This window comes from Drosophila subobscura, chromosome O, assembly GCF_008121235.1.
Source record: "Drosophila subobscura isolate 14011-0131.10 chromosome O, UCBerk_Dsub_1.0, whole genome shotgun sequence".
Lineage (NCBI taxonomy): Eukaryota > Metazoa > Arthropoda > Insecta > Diptera > Drosophilidae > Drosophila > Drosophila subobscura.
The window spans coordinates 13985166-14005465 of NC_048533.1; the positions used below are offsets into that span (position 1 = coordinate 13985166).

General features: G+C 42.4%; 2 protein-coding genes across 7 annotated transcripts; both read left to right on the top strand.

Annotated features, from left to right (window-relative positions):
• Positions 1 to 943: 943 nt before the first annotated feature.
• On the top strand, positions 944 to 20289 carry LOC117896338 (E3 ubiquitin-protein ligase RNF181 homolog). 6 transcript variants are annotated; one of them, XM_034804581.1, is made up of 4 exons: positions 944 to 1455; positions 5000 to 5017; positions 19691 to 20001; positions 20063 to 20289. In XM_034804581.1, the coding sequence occupies exons 3-4, from the start codon at positions 19693 to 19695 to the stop codon at positions 20195 to 20197; spliced, it is 444 nt and encodes a 147-aa protein (XP_034660472.1). In that variant the 5' UTR covers positions 944 to 1455; positions 5000 to 5017; positions 19691 to 19692; the 3' UTR covers positions 20198 to 20289. The 6 variants fall into 6 exon arrangements, 5 of the variants coding, with proteins under 5 accessions (XP_034660472.1, XP_034660470.1, XP_034660471.1 ...); XM_034804579.1 differs by lacking the exons at positions 19691 to 20001; positions 20063 to 20289 and adding an exon at positions 16169 to 19241 and having other exon boundaries at positions 1338 to 1455; XM_034804580.1 differs by lacking the exons at positions 944 to 1455; positions 5000 to 5017 and adding an exon at positions 10136 to 10184.
• On the top strand, positions 8714 to 9298 carry LOC117898995 (microtubule-associated protein RP/EB family member 1-like). The gene has a single exon (XM_034808738.1). The coding sequence runs from the start codon at positions 8714 to 8716 to the stop codon at positions 9296 to 9298; it is 585 nt and encodes a 194-aa protein (XP_034664629.1).
• Positions 20290 to 20300: the final 11 nt, after the last annotated feature.

Below are 20300 nucleotides of genomic sequence, written 5' to 3' on the forward strand. Positions count from 1 at the left end.
CTCTCTTTCTCTCGAAAGGCAAAGAGAGCCAGCCGCTCTCTCGTAAACTTTGATGATGTGCATGTGTGTGTGCAAGATCCGCTTGCATGCATACGTTTATTTACGGTTAAATTGTCTTTGCTTCGAAAATGCATGCAAAAATGTATGTACCCCACTCTGTACACTCCCTAACAGTCATTATTCCAGTACCTAAATCACAATTCGTACCTCGCTGTGCTTGGCAAGGGCGTGCAGCGGCCTCTGTGGCCTTGACCTAGACCTAAACAGCATTACATAGCATTACCAGGGAGATTGGGCCAGCGAAGGTTGCTGTAACAGCGCCATTAACAGCGCCATTAACAGCTCCAGCAGCTTACAGCCAGAGAGCTTTTCATGTGCGCTGCAAGTGGAGAAAATGTATATTAAAGGGACAGTGAACAGGAGTCATCCGAGAAAGTATTGCACGTCATTAATTATTTATATACACTATATATTTATATACTGTTATACTTGTTTATATACTTTTAAGATAATCATTACAAAATTAATAACTGTGAAGCAGCTAGTCAAATCATTATCCACATTTGATCTTTTAAATTTAATTCATATGTCAAACTTACCTAGAAAATAGCACCTGAAGATCCACGATCTTGCTGAGCTTTTATGTACATATGTATGTACAGATTTTTACCATTCCACTAAATTCAAATTCCCCGCCCAAAGTAAATTTGCCTTTATGTTAACAGTCTCGTTTCACTCCTCGCACCAGCATCTAACTTCCTCTCCCTCTCCAGTAAGCTTTTAATAAACAATGAGAACGAAATGGTCATGAAACACGGCCAACAAAAGTATTTTCATGCCGTCATATGACGTCAAAATTGTATTGTAGGTATATCTGCAGTATATTTTACAAACTTTTTCATACATTCCGGTATATTTAAGAGAATCCGACGGTATATTTTATCGATAAATCCGCGGTCACACTGAGACGTTTCGGTTTGTTGTGCATCGAATTTGAGATATTTTTTTGCCAACGAAAATTTCTCCATCAATTGTGCAGGCCGCATTGATTTCGTGGACGACGCTTTCGGACTCTTCGAGTGCATCTTTGCCAGCGCAGCAGCAGAACAGCAGCCCAGCCCCTCCCTTGTACTTGTACCCTTCGGCGAAGACCGCAAAAAGCAACATCGAAAAACGTTTCGTCACGCTGAACTCAGACCTCGGCCCGCTACTGTGCAGTGGAATTTTTTCGTGTCAAACCAGCGAAATATTACGGGGCTTTAACTGCGTCCGTATAACGTATCTGGAGCGGTGAAAAAATCAATCAAAGCGGTGCAGTGGCGCCAAGGAGCTGAGAGGAGGAGAGTGAGTGCATCAGTCTGAGGAAGAAAAATCGCTGTGCCCCAGTCCGGCTGCGTGCCCTCTGCCTATTGGTTTTTCATCGATTTTGCCGACTGTGCGGCAAAGGGAAAACAGGTTGGTTCTACTCTCTTTCTCCCTCCCCCTCTGTCTTTCTCCATATCCTACATATCTTTTTCGCTTTTTTTATGCATATTCCTCATTTGAATCTCCGTAACTGGTTCTAGCTAAGTGCCGCTGCTTAGCCTTTGTTGTGTAGTTCTTCTCTCCCTCTCTCTTTGTTTTATTTGATTGTGTATTGTACGAAAATACCGGCTTGCTTGTTGTCATCTGTGCGGCGAGAGCAACCACACAGAGAGAGAGTGTGCTTTAGCGAGAGAGAGAGAGGGTGACTCAGTGAATACGCTTGTAGTTGTGTGAGGTTATGCGTGTCACCGTTTGGAATTGGAACACGCGCGTCTAGTACTGGGGCACACTGGCGTCCAGCGACATTGCGCCGGCACACCCTGGGACTGATTGAATTGCTGCATTTCTCTTAATTGATACGAACTTCAAATGGACGACGATGCTACCCAGCGCTCACCAACTAGCCCCAATTAGCGGCTTTTCTGCTGCTTTCCACCCATTTCTCTGGATTGTGGGTGCAGCAACGAAAGAGAGACCAAGAGAGCAAGAGCAGTGCAGCTGTCCCGCCGGCCCCAGCCCAGCTGTTCTTTCCAATTCCCGCGCAATTTGCATTTTCAATTGCAGGCGACAGCCAGCAAAGAATAGAGTGTGAGAGAGAGACAAATACATTATGCAATACGCATTCATTTAGCGTGTTATCATTTTTTATTGCCGCTGCTGTAACTATAGTTACTGTCGGAACACATCACTAAGGTTAATTTTCACACACCAATTCCTGAAGGTTAACAATAATTCCAGCTGGGCTTTGTGTGGTTCAATTGAATTTCGGTCTCACCAAAAGGTTTTAAAAGCTTATGCGGTGGATCACTCTCATAATCCTACGTAGCTCGTCACGTGAACCAAACTCTTAATCCTCTCTTATCATAAACAGTTACCTTAAGTGGCAAGGGAATTTTTTCTTTGAGGGGAGCTTTTGCCAGTACGCAAAATTTCTCTTACTTCTCTTTCGCAATTTCTCTTTTTTTCTGCGAGTTAGTTGAAAAATTGCATTCATCCTATAATGAAAGTTTAATTATCTTACAATCTTGACATCAATACGTTAATTGTCAGATAATTATTACACCAGTAAACAACAACACATTGCAAAACAATAATTAATAACAAAATATTATTTGCGAAATTGTTAAACAGTATTTAAAAGAGAGAGAAATTAGAGCTGCTTTTTAATTAGTAATTTTTGATAATATTTTTGAAACCTGAAGAAAAACAATAAATTGCCACTGATACACGGATCTGAATTGAAATTTGTATGCCTTAAAAATCTCATTGTCGGCCACCCCTTAATACTTTCCCTTTGCATAAATAATTGTATTAAGTGTTTCTTTAATAAATTTGGGACTCCACACCTATGAACACATGGCTGAATCCTAATTGCCAAAGAATTTCACAAGTAGGCCGCATGCCACAGTCGCGTGGCTGTACCTTGCCAAAACCGCTGAAATCGATAACAATGGAATGGGATGCAGGGTGGGGAGGGAGTGGAGGGGTAAACCGTGTTGCTAATTCAATTGATCAACGGGGGGTTGGGAGCTTAAAGCGGAGTGGCAATCATAATGGAATAATCGTGCCATTTACACCTGTGGCCTGGCCCAAGTGGCAATTGGCAATTTACGTTTCTAATTAGTTGCATCCGTGGCGTGCAATTTATGCTCGGAATGCGCCTATTGGCAATTGTTTAGATAGTTGTCGTCGACCATTTGCCCCGTGACATTGTGCGAACCACGTGCAATTGTCGCCCCTGGGGCGCCCTTCCTTCCTAATTGCCGATTGCTGTCACCGAAGTACAGTTTGCCTCATTTATTGATTTGCATTTCCATATTGTTGTCATCTTATGACCAGGCAAGTCCCCCCGCCTTTGCGTGTAGTCATGCCTAAATATAGAAACACTTAAAATTTCATTAATTCGATTAAAGATTGCGATTAGATTAGTTCCTAATGGAAGGCAAACACTGAGGGAATCACAGCAGATACTCAGTGCATTTTTTAATGCGATTGGGGACCATTAAAAACTCTAAACTCTAACACAAAACGTCGGAAAGAGACTCACAGAAATAAGAAAATAGGTCCAGAGACTGGAATATTTACCCTAAGATTTTAATTGTATTTTTAACCAATTGTTTTGCATCGAAAAATAAAGTGCTTATGCTTAAACTTGGGCAAGAAAATAAAATATTAAATGTAAATATATTTCAAATACAAAATAAATGTGTTTAGTATTTAAAAGAAATATATTTCATATTTAATTTAATTGCATTTCCTTGCAAATTGAATATTGAATTAATGTCAAAATATTTGCCAGCATTTACTGTCTTTTCCTTCCCAGTGCCTAAAAATTGTATTTCTGTATGTGCAACAATATCTCTCTTTTGGTTTTTTGGCTTTAATAATATTTGCACAAAATACTTGAATAATTTCGTTCAATTTTTTGCATTGGCCATATATCATATTTGGGCACATCGTGTGTCCGTTGTCGTAGGACGGGCCGGGCCGTGTGGGCCCACATCGAGGAGCGAGCGCCTGTCATAAATTTAAGCGCAATTTGTTTGTCTTGCATGTCATTTTATTGTCCACAAAGATTTCATATTTTAATACGCTCTCTCAGTTTTGCCATTATTTATTCTCGTTTAATGCCTGTTGGAAAATATTTTTAATGGGTTTTACAGCACGTGCCGTGTCGTCTGTATTTTGTTGATGTGACAGCGAACGTGTTGACGAGAGTCTGTTATTATGAAGTATTATTGTTGTTAGAATTTTAGAATATTGCAACATAACTTGTGTTTATAATTTATGACAGATTATTCAAGTCTGCAGCTGTTTTGTGTGAACTTTCAAAGCCAAAACTCTGCCCCATTGAGTCTACAAATATTGCAGCAAATTTCTGGTGTGGGAAAATTTGTGAAAAATGTAGAGGAACATTTCCCACAACTTGCCCTATTAATTAGTGTTTATTTTGGCCGTAAATAAATGTATACTTGATAAAAATATCCTTATTTATGCTGTCATACGCCTAATTGGTTGCAACAGGTGCCACACGAGCACCTATGTACATGCCTCCGCTCCGTCTGTTAGCGCTGCATTTTTTGGCCACTTTTGGCATAGAAAATTGGTGGCCATCTCGATGCCGTGTGTCGGTGGCCATCGGCTGCTCATAATTTATATGCATGCGGGATAAGTTTTATATTTATTGGCATGAAGATAAGTCTTGTGGCCGGGCCACATTCGATCGAAAGTCATTTATTTTTGGCCTGCTCCCGCATCGAAAAAATAAATTATTTGCACATTTACAAATCAAAATTTATGTGCTCTAATTATTTATTATTGCCGGCCCCTTCTCTTTATCATTTTTATATTTTCTCCCGATCTCTTACATGTCCAATATTTTATGGAAATTATCGCGCAAGTTTCGAGTTGCCTTTTACAAATTTTTAACTGAAAATTCCCAAGATTCTAAAGTGTTTTATATTTATTTTTACAGATTTTGCAGCATTCTCTGGTAAGTAGCAGAAGATTCCTCAAGTGATAAAAGTAGGTCCCATAAATTTGAATTACAATTAAAATAGCAAACATTACTGGCTTCCCATAAATGTAGATTCCCAAGAGCTGCTCAGGGTTTTAGGTAGAAAAATAATTTCATTTTCCCATGTTATTTTTTTCTCGATAAAACCTTTTTCCAGCACTACCTTTAATATACTTATTTACACCTCCTCTTTTTCCTTTACCTTCTTTCGTTTGTACTAACAAAAATCTTTTTTCTTTACATTTCTTTACACTGCATAGCATATCTAAGGGTAACTTTTAATTAAGTTTAAATTTTTAAATATTCAAAATTCTATTGATTGATCAATTTTGCAATAAACTACACTTCAATTATTGGCAGATTAAAATAGATAATAATAATAATTAAACTCTGGGAGTCCAACAAATTCTTTGGATTGCATTTCCTGCCGATTTTCTCATGATTTTTTAACTTTAATATTTAATTTTTAATTTAAATCTAAAGCCAATTATTGGATGTTTTGTTTTACTTTTGAATTTGATAAAATGCAAGTGTGCTGGCGAAGCTGCTCTGTGAGAGAGCGCGCGTGGCAGTTAATTGTTCTCCAGGCAGTTCTTTTCGTTGTGCAATTTCTAAAGAATAAATTAATCCTACACCAGATTAAAAGACTTGAAAAAAAGAAATACCCCGTAATCATTTTGTAAAGCTAATTGTAGTATTTATAGTAAAAATGTAAATTCAACACTAATTAGTCATCGGTATGTGGGAATATTCTAAAGTCATCAAAAGAACACGCTTCAATGGGATCGTATCGGATCGGGTACGGGAAGCGCTGCTGATGGGGCCAGACGACGAAACGCATTAAACTAAATTGCAATGCACAAAAGTCCAATCTAAATGTTGATCTAAAATCGAAATTAAATTGAGATGGGAACTGGCTGTGTGCGGGCAGGGGGAGGAGTATCTGTTGGGTCACGTTCTGCTCGGCGCTAATCGCTCAATTTGCCTCACTGCTAGCACGCGGAAATGTGTGGGAGGGCACAGAGAGACAGCGTACAGTGGGGCTAATGCTAATTAAATTTCGCTAGTCGCTATACACTGGGGGCCACGGTGCGGCGCCGCCCTCAGACTTAATTTGTTTGCATGCTCGGTAGAGCGGAAAAACAACAACAAATTGACATAATGATCATGTTTGAGGATCGTCAACAGTCAGCAGCATCATCCTCATCATCATCATGAACATCATACCCCCACCCCCGCTCAGGCGACGGAATTGTTGGGTCTGCTGACAGACAGGCATTTAGTTTGCTCTCTCTCTTGCTCTCTTTCTCCCCCTCTCCTTGTGTCTTTTCTGTTGTTCAATTTGTATTTTGACTTTGAACTTGTGTTGTTGTTTGCTTGTAATTTACCGTTTCTGCAGAGGAGACCCTCCACTGTGTGTCACAGGGTGCAGCGGGGGACCCGCCACTGTCCGTCACAGGGTGTAGCGGGAAACCCTCCACTGTGTGTCACAGGGTGTAGCGGGGGACCCTCCACTGTGTGTTGCAGCGTGAAGGGCTGGCTGATCGACAGAGCTTCTCTCTCCCCCCCTCCATTGCATTGTGTGCACCATTTCCTACCCACTCAACGTGACGTTTAACGTTTTAAATTTAGCCACAAAAATAAACAACAACAAAAGATCGCGCAGAGAGAAAGAAACCAAAACCAGAACCAAAGTTCATATAACTGGGCTTCCCATTCAGTGCTTAATATGGACCGACATTTCAATTGCGATTGCTATTTTTAGGCATTGTCATCTGTGTGGCGCGTCGCAAGCGGCTGGGGCTGGCTTAACGATTATTTTGCATATTGAGGGACAGAGATCTGAACGTTGTACGTGCCCCGTTTTGTGTGTGATTTGTGGCAAGGTTAACCTGTATTGTATAACAAATATTGTATAATTGAGATGTGATGTTGTCGAGTGGCATTCCCATGTTCAGAGGGGAAGTGCAGATACTTTTATGGATCGCTGGTAAATGTTATGGGTGGAAAATGGTAAATTCTCTGTGGATACAAAATATAAGACATACAAGCCATTGACCATCTCAATAAATGGTTTAAAATCAACTGAAATCTTGAATAATTATCAAATTTGTCATGCACGTTCCCGCAAACATTTACTTCCTGCACATTTTACGTAGACATTCTGCGGCTCATTGACCGCAGCCAGCCGGTACCCTCGAACCCTGTATAACATTTTGCTTTCAAGAATATTGATTTATTTATTATGTTGTATTTTGCCAACATTTTGCGAGTGCAAAAGACCCAAGCGTCCTTGCCTTGACAGCGAGAAAGATCACATGAAATCTTGACCAGCAAATTGAACTGAACATTTGAGCAATCATTTTTTTGGCATATGAAATATGTGTTGGCATTTTTCGCACAAGTAATGCATATTTGCTTTTGTTTATGCAAAATGTAGGTATAGAGTTTCATGAACCTTAACGAAATATTTGTTTTTAATGGATCACAAGGGTAGAATATGTTAATGATGTGTGCCATTTGTGCCTAGGAGAATTCAAGGCGACATTTGTGCCCGATTCTACATCGATTCGATTGGTTTTTTCTACAGTAGAAGCAAAATGTTAGGCTCTAAAATGTTAGAATAGCAATCTAGCGACCAAACTGTCGCTCCCATAATTCTTAGCTCTAATTTTTACCATCGCATTGCTCTACAATGTAGAGTCTACATTCTGCTTGTAGTTTTCCCATTCATAAGTTTTGCTCCAATTTCAATTGTCACGCAAGCAAAAATTTGACAAGTGCCAATGGCTGATGGCCGTTAATGCTGCCTTGAAGCTGAAACATTGGAAGTGCACGGAACCCTCAACCTTTGGCCCGCCCACACCACGCCGCACCACACCACACACGTGTCATATAACATTGGGCGCTAATTAAATCCCGGAGGGGGGGACTTTCTGTCTTTTGTGTGTCAAATATTTTTGAGGGCGTTCGATCACTTGACTCGTGTTGCCGGTGCGCATAAAAAGTAACGTCCTACGCATACAGATATACGCTTGTGTGTGTACATTCGTAGATACATATACAGATTTGCACAGCCTGACAAATTTCACACATTTTTCGATTATTCGTTGGATACAATAATTCCCCCTACCTCGTCAAAAAAAAGAAAGCAACTTGAACTATAAAAAAGAATTTAAAAATAAACTTCCTCTAATTGTTAAAATAATATAAACATGAGATAAAGGCGCATGCCTTGCAATGAGTAAAAACTTGAGTACAGTGGCGCTTAAAACGTGGGTTAATGTGGGCTGAGCTAGGGTTAAGGCTTACCAGGGAGAGGGAGTTACACTAATGCTATAAAAATAAATTAATTTCAAATATTTGTTTGTGTAATCCTGGCTTAAAAGAATCTTTTGCCAGTGAAAGTTACATTTGGAATTCACTAAAATGATATACAAATTAAATAAAAATTTAATTCTGCATGAAAAATCAACCAGAAATATTCCCTAAAAGTAACCAAAGCGTCAAATGTCAAATAATGTGTTCCAAATTGTTAAATCTTTTTCGAAACATTGGACAGAAGCGACACAATTTCTGGGAAAATAGCCAAATATTTTGTTAGATTTACATTTTGCAGTCTAAGTTACCTTTTGGTTTTCCAAATTTGCTAAAAAAAAGAGGTGCAGAACCATGCAGAACGTGTACCACACCAGAAACTCACAACCTTCACAGAATCTGTCGCGCAAGGAGCTCATCAAGTGGGTGAATGAAACCCTCAACATTGAGATCAAGCAGCTGGAGGCTTTGGGTTCCGGTGCAGAGTACTGTCAGTTATTTAACCAACTGCGCCCGGGTATCATCAACCTGAAGAAGGTGAAATATGGTTCACGGCTACAGTCGGACTACCAGTCGAACTTAATTTTGCTGCAGCACGCGCTGCAGAAGGTGGGCGTGGAAAAGGACATCCAGATAGGCAGAATGAGTGTGGGTGGCCGTCGGGAGAATTTGGACTTTGCACAGTGGTTCAAAAAGTTGTACGATCGAAATATACAGCTGCAGGATGCAGTCTTCGAGAATGTCTCGGAACCGAGCAAAAAATCGTCCAGTAGTACGATTGTTCCCTCGCCCATCCATAACCAGAGATGGGCACTTTCCTCATCGATCCGCAGTCAGAGTTCGGTAGTTCCCTCGACAATCCACAATCGGAAATCAATGTTCCTCCTGCCCCGAAATCATCAACGTAGCTTCGTTTGCGTGTGTGGATTCGATAACTAAATAAATCAATCGAAAATGTAACTAAATTCTAGCTGCATTTGGGAGAAATTTTAGAGGATCGGATCTGGTTCTGGTTCGGAACTGGAACCCTGCAAATATGCAAATAAAATTCGTTTGCCAGCCCCAACGAATTCTCCTCAATTTGAAATCAAAGTCAATCACTCATTCGTATTACTTAATGGGGGGACAGCCGAGCTTTAGCTATAAAGCAGCCGCCGAAACCTATACGGATACAGTTACAGATAGAGCCAGAGATACAAATACAAATATAGACAGGGAATTACTACTACTAACTAACTAACGCCAACGCGTCCGACATTATGGAGGCGGCAAAATTTCGCACATTTTGCACAGGTTCCGCCGCGATCGCCACCGAACCCCTCCGCCAGCGTTGCCCTTGCCGTTGCTACGGATCGTTATGGCTGTTATTGTTGCTGTTTTCGTCGTGTTCCGCCATTTGTAGAGCTCATTTAATTTTTATTGTTGTTTATTGCTTAACGAAAAAAAAAAAAAAAACAGAAAATGTTCATTTTAAATGTTTGATTACAACGATTTGTGAAGTTCAGTCGAAATTGTGATTTGCGCGCTGGAGGAGCGAACGCCGCCGTCCGCTGTCCGTCGTTCGCCGTTCGATCGTTCGATCGTTGGAGCAATGCGATTTTGAGTTGCATTCAAAACGAATCTCGATCTCCAACCGTTCGACCTACAATCAAACGCAATCGCAAGTTGATAGCCGCTGGGCAGGACGCCGGTCCTCAAGTGTCCCTCGAGTGTTAAAATAAATCTCAAAACCCACAAACGTGTGAATAAAAATATATAAATTTGGAAACTCTAAAGTGTGTGCACGACAAAATGCAGCTACTCAATTTTATGTGCCTCAAACAAAGTGGGTTTGATTTATTTATAACAATTTCACAATATTTAATCCGCACACAAAAAAAACCCCGGCACAAATTTCCATTTTGTGACTAAACTAATTTGAATTTAATGTTATCGCCAGACTCAAATTTATTTCTCATATGACCCGCATTTGTCATTTTATAAGCCAAAAGTGTGTACAGCAAATAGTCAAATTAATGATCCCCTGGTTATAGATAGATTTTTCATTTAGGTGTATAAATTAGTGGAGAGTGTGTGGAGTACCAAGAGTTGTGGGCCCGTTTAGCGAAATTGGTGGAAAAACTCGAACCTGACTGACGTTGATTTATAAATATCCCCGACTTAGGATAATTTCATTTTGAAATTATTGGTGTGCTCCAATAATAAAAATGTCAATAAAAAGTGCAAAGAAATGGAGTTTGCGCTTAAATATTTCAAAAGAATTATGTAAATAAATCAAATTGGAAAGCTAGAAAAAACAATGGAATATAAAAACTGTAGCTGAACAATTTATAAATACCAGAAATGAGTGCCAAAAATTTAAATAATTTATTTAAAAGATGAAAACACATTGAGCGCTAGAAGTCAATTAAATTAGAAAATTACTATCCCATCTTGGACTTTCTCATTTTCCATTGGTTCAAACATATCCGAAGTAGTTATTTTTAGTGTCTTGGCTTTCCATTCGAATATTTATACTGCACGCAAGTGATTGATCGTTGAAAATATAGAAAATGTAATGCCAAGATCGAGTGCAGTTCACTTACAAAATGCATTAATCAATGTCAATGCCTAAAGCTGTGTTGAAATTGCAGCAACTAAATGCAAAAACCAGATAATCAATTATTCTTCCACATGAAAACTGCTGAAAAGTCTCGCAAGCAGCCAAAAGCAGAGATCCTAATCCAAACAAAACAGACACTTGGGCACTTGGCACGACACTGAACTCATCGAATACATATGCTATGAGTGTAATATTCTTAGCTGTCGATTACAGTGCAAATTGTGTCAACAATTAATATTGTATGATTATTGTTTGCAATTGCCATGCCATGCAAAGTTCAAGCAACTGCAGAGCGACAAGCAGCTCGTTAAAGTGTCAATAAAAATGCATTATTTGCCTTAAAATGAATTAAAATAAATAATAACAAATTAAAAAAGTATATCGTTTAGTATACAATTTATTTCGTTTCATCTACTTTAATGAAGTTGTTGAATATTTGTGTAATTGTATAATTTTCCCTAATTTATGGGCCATAAATTAGCCCAGGTGTCTGTTTTATTCGATTTTTCCAAGTGAAGTGGCTTAAATTATTTGCTTTAAGTAGTTATAAAATAAATTTATAGTCGAGAGTTTATGATACTGAAGTGTTTTCCGCTAATGAGACAAGTGGATCAAGTAGTTATGAATCACCTGCTCATTTTGGTAGATTGTTCCAGTTTGATAGGTTTTACTTCCGCTACTAAAAAGCGATAAATGTCTGTTTAAACACTCGCAGAATGTGTTGCTGTCGAAAAAGCATAAATCATTCGATTGCGTTCCATTCATTTGTCTCAGTGTAGGATCTTCTTTTCCATTAAGTGTCGTTACTTTTCTTGCCCTTTATCTTCTCATTCAAATTCTATACTAGAATTGATGTGAGAGTGCGCAGTGAGGGACTCGCTCAGAGAGGATCGCAGGAGCGCTCTGCAGCGATGGGTGAGAGAGGGAATGCCTGCCCATAAATGGCTTTGCAAACACTTTTCCGCAAACAAGAAAGCTTCACCTGGAAGCCAATTACACATCAACACAAAGAAGAGTATTCATTCGTCGACTTCTTTTCTTCCTTTTCCCATTTCATTCTGCTTTCTACTCACGCACACAAACATAGTACCTACGCATAGCGCTGATGACGATCACCTTTTCCAGCCCCCAGCCTCATCCTTCTCTTAGCACACACCACCCCTGTGTATACGCTGCCATGGCCGAACTGCATTGGAAATGATATGCAAACAGCAGACGATCTATAAATAGAGCCGCCACGCAAAAATGGGAAGTGCGTGTGTGTGTTCCTTTGTGTGTGTCTGACTGCGTGTTGTGTGCGAATTTTATTTTTATAAGTCTTCGGGTCCAACGATGGCGCATTTTCATGCATAGCAGAGAAGAATTTCACGCCATTGCCAATGCAGACTACTGATCCTATAATTTCTATACAAACAGAATACATACAACACAGTCTGAAGATACATATCAAAATATACGACTAAGTTTATCTGTATGTCTGTACCCATGCATAAATTATACAGATATATCTACATATGTACATATGTATGTATGTACAATGTATATTTCCATATGGCTGGTGTCTAACTTTCCCCCATTTTGAGGTCTACTCTACGGGCTTGTTGTGAATGCAATTTACAAATTTTCCATGATAGCTTTACGAACGTATTTTTCGGGCTTCCCTCAACACGTCCCCACCACAAACCCTCCCTACATCCGCACCACCCCAATGGAACAATTAGTATATTATATCCAAACCCACAGAGAGAGATAACCAAGTGGAAGGGACAGTGAGATTGGAGGCGGGCTGGAATCCATTTGGGGTCTGGGTGCGGTATAGAAAATACGTCAGTTGTCTTGTCTCTATGCTCTACTCTTTTTGGACTTTTTATTGTTGCTAATTGTTCCCGTGTGCTGTAGCTGGAAACGTTTTTCACTTATCGTGCGCGTCAGAGCTGATAAAATCTGAGTACACAAAAAAAGTCGAACGAATAAACTAAAGGAGACGGGAAAATAAAACCCTGTGAATGTTAAATTTGTCAATGGGAATGAAAGTCAAATGTTGAGATAGAAAAAATTTCAATATTTCAACTCAAGAAACTATTTGCAAAAAGAAAGAACTTTTTTCCCTATAAAAATAATATTAATAAAAATTTGTATTTGATTAGAGATTTTATTTTAATTTTAGTTTTAAGATTCCGAATTGAAAGTAAGGAAATTGTTTCCTATCATTAAAATCAGTTGTAAAAGCGCTTGATTCTACCCACTGTGCGGACTGTGCACAGCTTTGCTCTCACTCGCTCGCTCGCTCTTTTTCTTTCGGTTTCTCTCTCACTCTTGTTCGCTTAGTCTCTTTTGCCATGCCAAACGGCAACACAACCCCCGCACCACTCCTTGTCGTAACCGTTGTTGCTGTTGATATTTGCTCAATACATTTATTTTTGTATTTTCTAACGAATGCTTGTTGTTGCTGTTGCCCCTTGCCTGCCCCGCTGTCCGTTGTGGTGGCCCTCTCTGCCAATCAGGCCGTTGGCGCACTTGTTACGCGTCGCCGTCGCTGACGTTGGTCGACGTTAGCGCTGCTGCCGCTCGAGCAAAAGCACAGTTGTTGCGCGGCGTTGGATGAAAACGCGTCGAAATCGCGTGAAACGAGCGACAGAACGAACGAAACGGCAGCACCAAAAGAAGACGAAGAAAACGCGCGCGTGCGTCGAGAAGGAGGCACAAGAAGCAGAAGAGGAGGCAAAGAACAACACCAGCAACACAATGTAACGGTTTCTTCATAATTTTGCGTAAATTGTTTTGATTTCTTTTGCGTGAAATCAATAAAAACCGAAATGAAAATTTATTGAACTCTCCTCAAGTGTGTGTGTGTGTGTGATGATGAAACGAAATCAATTTTTTTCCACTTTACGTGGTCGTGTGACAACGCAGACTTGTGCTTATCATTTGCACATGATCGTGTGACTGCACCGCGCTCGCTCCCTCTCTATCTCTTTTGGTGTGCTGTGCTCTCTGCCCACCATCCCTCCTTTGATCTGTCGCTTCTCCTTTGGCTCCACGCCATCTCTTCCTACGAATGCCCTTGTTGGGAGTAACATGATTTTTACATAAAGTTTGTCCCAGAAGGTTTTATATGCCTGCAGTTTGTCAAAATATTGTCGAAAAATCTTTATACTATAAAGAATTCAACAAATCAAACACCCAAAAAAGTATACGAACGAAATGTGAATTTCATTAATGAGCGATCGATGTGCGAGGGTATCAAATGCTTCGAACAGCAAAACCTTGGCAGCCTGATGTTTAGGTTCTGATATTGATTTATTTTGACATTTTCTAGGCGCCTCTTTGGCAACATTTTACTTAGAAATATTTGTGTTTGTCTTTGCTTAAATTAGCAGCCACAGGTCCCGCTTCAGTCCGCTCCACTCCCTCTCCTTTGCCTAATGACTGTTGCCAAGTGTTTTGTTTTTGTTTTGTTGGGTCTGCGCCGGTTTTAGAGGCGTTTCCTGTACTCTACGTCTTCGACGCCGTTTCCTTTTTTCTGTCGTTTTGTTTGTTGTGTAAACATTTTTTTATGCCTCTGCTTCGCATTTTATTTTATTTGAGTAACCCATTAGAATATACGGTCCCCAAAAAGTGTTAAATTGTGAAATTCAGTTAGCCCCAAAAAATATGTATGTATATAATACGTGCATATGCATGTGTATGTATGTTTGTATGTAGTATCTATGTATGTATAATAACAATTGCTGTTTGCCTAGCTGATTTCGGTTTTAATTAAGTGCCAGGCCCGGACCCAGACCCCGGCCACATGACACGTCCGATAACTGGAGGCCTTTATCGCACTCTTCGCCTTGTCATAGATATCTTCTTGGAATTTTAGTTGCAGTAATTTGCTACCCATTGTAATTTGAGTAAGGGGATATATGTATGTATGTATGTATGTATATGCATAGCAATATTTAAGATGCAATAGAATATCAAGCTAGCCACATTTTTAGAGTTTAGCATCGATATCGGAGAAAATCCGCTACGTGGTTGCTTTTGTGGCCCAAAGTACAGACACAATTTCCGTTGTGAGTGATCTGTTTTCTTTTCACATTAAAATTATATCCACTGCAGGTATCGTATAGTCGACAAAAATGGGCTTTCATTCAAGTTTCATCGTATGTACATGTACACAGTTTCGGGGCAGGTCTTATCTCAAGTTTTGATTACATTATGGTACCACGGAGTACTACACTCCAGCGACTAAGTGGAACAATATCATTATTATGAACATTTTAGCTGAAAGCTAATTACGGTTTCCACACGTTACTGTTGTTGTTGTTGCTGCTGCTGCTGCTGCTATTTATAGCTCAATGCGGTCATTGGTCCCGCGCTCACCTCCTCCCGCTCTCCGGCATTCCCCACATTCATTGCGAGTAAAATGTTTTTTATGCTACATGGAGCAGCAGAGAGATAGCGAGAGAGAGAGCAAGCAAAAGAGAGCACGATTACAGTTGACCGATCGGCCAAACAAACAGTCGTGGGCCAGAATAATGTGCATACTGCAGCGTCTATTCATAAAACGAAAACCTTATCAGCGAAACGTGGAAAAATTTAGCATTACAGCGGTTGACTGATGGGTGGGGTGCTAGAGGGGTGCAGGAGCTGCCAGTACGACATGTGTTGGGCGTAAAAATGTTATTTATTGTGCCAAAACGCGCGGGTAAATCCCCGCGTCAAAAATGTAGTACTTTATTTTCACACAAAACGATTATAATAGCAACAAATATTTAAACTTTTAAACTTTTAAATGTTGTACAAATATATGTATAATAAATAGATAAAGCTTAAATTTGAAGAATTGTGTATTAGGCTGTGACTATTAAGACCTCTCATAGATTATGCACTGAATCATCCCTTGCCTAACCACATTTAGATAGTGACTAAGCAACAAATCCATGGAATGGTCACTGAATAATACCTACATACCCAACCCACAACAGATAAAATATCTTTTCATTGAAAATTTTCGGAAACGAAATCAAAATTTCAACCAATTTTGGCTTCTCTTTCGCGCTTTCTCGCTCTTTTCTCTCATATTTTATTCCTCCCAAGAAATGTAACGGAAATAGAGCTCGGTTTATCTTTGTAGACTTGTTGTTTGTTTTTGTATGACGATAAAACAAAAAGGCATGGCCCAAAACTTTACCCGAAATCTACTCTTTGCTCTATTGCAGAGGTTGCGCACATCGCCAACAACAACAACCAGAGCCAGAGCCAGAGCAAAGCAGCAACTTCGGCAGCAAACGAATCAAATCAATTATTTGGTTGCTTTGCCAAGAAGGAGAAGCGTCAGCAAGAGGAGCGTGAAGAGCAGCAGAAGGAACAGTCGCAGCCAGCAGCCAGAGAAAGTTCCCACTCGGGCAGCTACAACGTGCAGCAGCAGCAGAAGCGTTTGTCCTGCGTGAGCCTAGCAGGAGGACATCCAGCGATCTACCGGCAACAGGACGAGGAATTCCATCCCAGAAAGGAGCAGGCTGCACCAAAGAGAGACAGTTTTGTGGTGTGCAAGCAACCTCAAGCGAGAGCCAGGCATCCGCAGCAGCGTTCGCAGAGCCAACCGGCGATATCACAGCAGCCCCGCAGACGTCCAGGAACACCGCCACCGCACGCCGCCGGCACAGCCAAGAGCATGACCTCCATACCCGCCACCCTGTCCAGCAACAATGTGGCCGCCGCTGGAGCGGCCAATGTGCCCGAGAAGCAGCCGTGGCCCAACTCCAAGGATGACTACGAGCTGCGCGACGTCATCGGTGTGGGTGCAACGGCGGTGGTGCATGGCGCCTACTGCATACCGCGCAACGAGAAGTGCGCCATCAAGCGCATCAATCTGGAGAAGTGGAACACGTCGATGGACGAGCTGCTCAAGGAGATCCAGGCGATGTCGTCGTGCAATCACGAGAATGTCGTCACCTATCACACATCGTTCGTGGTGCGCGAGGAGCTGTGGCTGGTGCTGCGCCTGCTCGAGGGCGGCTCGCTGCTGGACATCATCAAGCACAAGATGCGAACGTCCAACTGCAAGCAGGGCGTCTTCGATGAGGCCACCATTGCCACGGTGCTGAAGGAGGTGCTCAAGGGTCTCGAGTACTTCCACTCCAACGGTCAGATTCATCGCGACATCAAGGCGGGCAACATCCTCATCGGCGACGATGGCACCATCCAAATTGCAGACTTTGGTGTGAGCGCCTGGCTGGCCACGGGCAGGGATCTGTCGCGCCAGAAGGTGCGTCACACTTTCGTGGGCACACCCTGCTGGATGGCCCCGGAGGTGATGGAGCAGGATCATGGCTATGATTTCAAGGCGGACATTTGGTCGTTTGGCATTACGGCCATTGAGATGGCCACCGGAACGGCGCCGTATCACAAGTATCCGCCGATGAAGGTGCTCATGCTGACGCTGCAGAACGATCCGCCCACATTGGACACGGGCGCCGATGATAAGGATCAGTACAAGGCCTATGGCAAGACATTCCGCAAGATGATCGTCGAGTGCCTCCAGAAGGAGCCCTCGAAACGGCCCACTGCCAGCGAGCTGCTGAAGCATGCGTTCTTCAAGAAGGCCAAGGATCGCAAGTACCTCACCCAGACACTGCTCCAGTCCGGTCCCAGCATGGAGACGCGCGTCCACAAGGCGGCCAAGCGGCAGCCGGGTGCCTCCGGACGCCTGCATCGCACCGTCACCGGTGAGTGGGTGTGGTCCAGCGAGGAGGAGGACAATGGCGGCTCAAGCGGCGGACGCAAGCATCCCTCCTCGGACTCTGATTCGGAGGATCGACCGATGAATCGGTTGGAGCGTGCCGACTCCTCAGACAGCGATCGAGAGGATCCCTCGCCCGAGATTACGCACAGCGTCTCCTCGACGACTGTGACGCCAGGAACGGGACAGAATGCTGCCGCTGCAGCCGCCACAGCAGCTGCCGCCGCCGCCGCCGCCAGCACTCAGGAGGTAACCGCCGGCGTGGCCCAGATGCCCCTGCCCAGTGAAGAGCGGGTGGGCGAGGAGGCACCGCCAGTCAATCTGGTGCTGCGCATGCGCAATCTACGCCGCGAGCTGCACGACATACGCTTCGAGTTTATGGTGGGCAAGGACACGGCCGAGGGCATTGCCACGGAGCTGGTGGATGCCGGCCTGGTGGACGCACTGGACACACAGCCAATGGCCCAGCACTTGGACCAGCTGATAGCACAGTGTGCGACCATGAAGACGATCACGTTCCAGCTGAGTTCGGGCGTCCAGCCCGGCGAGGTGCCCGACGAGCGTTCGCTGGTGGGCTATGCGCAGATATCCATCACAGACTAGAACGAGGATGGGCTGTCCGGCGGCCCAGTGCCTTAAATGCAGCTCTAAACCTAACAGCTCTCCCTCACACACACACACACACACAATCCTCGCCACAAGCACCACCACTACCCGCCCCCTTAGGCCAGTGGGCTGCAAGCAGGAGTGGAAAGGAACCGGAAACGGAAATGGAAACGGAATGTTGCCGTTTTGCTGCTTTTAGCACTAGACTAGAACTAACTGTAAATGCTAGTGATAGATGTTAATGAGAGCCGATCGTTTTACTATAGAAATTTATCAATGTATCGTATATGCCCCGCCCCCCCACAGCCCCGCTCCCCTCTCTCTTCTATATGTATATCTAATGCGCATTGTAATTACTCCATGTGTAGCCTATCCAACTCTCTGCTATAATTCAAGAACCGTGTACTTATTCGTTTTCGTTTCGTTCGTTTTTAAGTAGCGCGCTCCCCCAACCCCCGCTCTCCACCGCTCTGTATATAAATCTGTTTTCGATTAGCCCCACCCCCCAAAGCACGACCCTGCCCACCCATCCACCAACTAAGGCGCCTCTAATTTATTCTCTAGCAATCGTAAACTTTAATTTTTAAAGCCTAGCGCCTAAGTCTTTTGTTTTTTTGTTTTTACTCTTTGCCCCCCAACAATATTTTAGGCCCGTTACTCTCGTACTCTATGCTACGAATTCTGCAAGCTGTCTGCCCCACTACCCTTTAGTTGTTAAGCCTGCAACGAGATGCAACATTAAAGTGTAAGAGAAACAACCAGTAAGGGCGCCCCTGGAGGAGCAAACAAAACCAACCCAACACAGGCACGGTACAGTTGTGTCTGCCTAGCCTTAGTTTTTACTTTATATAATTCAAGCTCTGTAACTACGATGAAGTAATACCGTAAAGTAATTTTAGAACACTGATGAATATTATTTAAAAAGAAAATCACACAAAAAAAAACAAGAAACGAAAAAAGAAATTTTTAATTTTGTGTGTTTTATTCGGTCTTTTCCTCATCTTTCCGCCACATTTTTTGTATCTTTACCCTGGGCAGCTCCCATAAAAAACAACAGCAACTTATAACTATGATAGTGCCGTAGAATATCCATAGAGAAGAGAAGCCAGTATATGCCTGTAACTTTAGACTTTATAAATTTTAAATTGTTGAAGCGAGAGAGTGCATCTGTGTCGCTCTAGAAAATCGATGAAAATAAATCTTACAGTTACAATTCAAACATTTTAAATGCAAAGGACCTCTTAGATACTTAACAATTAAATCGATTAATCAATTATTTAATCGAAATGCAACGACTGCTCTGTGTGTACGAGAGAGAAATTTGAAATAAATATTTTGCATTTGGTTCCCTGAGTCTCTGCTGTCAAACTCTCATCTCATCGTTTGTTTGCAGCCATGTCCGACTACTTTGAGGAGCTGGGCCACACGCCCACCGGCCCGGAGGGTGCCAATGATTACGAGCGGCACCATCGCCGCCTGCAGGTGCTGGCCATTATGAATGGCATCGACATTGAGATACAAGTGCCGGAGGCCTCCAAGCGTGCCATTGCCGCACTGCCGTTGCACACGGTGCTGGAGTCCGAGTTGGGTGGCGATCTGGAGTGTGCGGTGTGCAAGGAGCCAGCCCAGTTGGGTGATGTGTACAAGATTTTGCCCTGCAAGCACGAGTTCCACGAGGAGTGTGTACTGCTGTGGCTCAAGAAGGTAAATAAACATTTTGTGTGTGCCATTTAATGTAGAACTTATGCCATGCCTCAAACTACAGGCCAACTCGTGTCCCCTGTGCCGCTACGAGCTGGAGACCGACGATGCGGTCTATGAGGAGTTGCGCCACTACAAGCAGGACGAGCCCAATCGCCGTGATCGTCATGATCATCTCATGAATTCCATGTTTGGTTAAGGCAGGGAGGTAGCAGGCTGCTGCGGCATTTACACAAGAAAAATTGTCATTTGGTTTGTGGGAAATATAATACAAATTATGCAAAAGTGGTACGAGGTTCGGT

Excerpts from the sequence above, each read along its gene's own strand:
- LOC117898995 (XM_034808738.1), top strand. The coding sequence starts at position 8,714 with ATGCAGAACGTGTACCACACCAGAAACTCACAACCTTCACAGAATCTG.
- LOC117896338 (XM_034804578.1), top strand. The coding sequence starts at position 10,151 with ATGCAGCTACTCAATTTTATGTGCCTCAAACAAA. Across the intron at positions 10,185-16,168 it reads TTTTATGTGCCTCAAACAAA|AGGTTGCGCACATCGCCAAC; the intron begins GTGGGTTTGATT and ends GCTCTATTGCAG.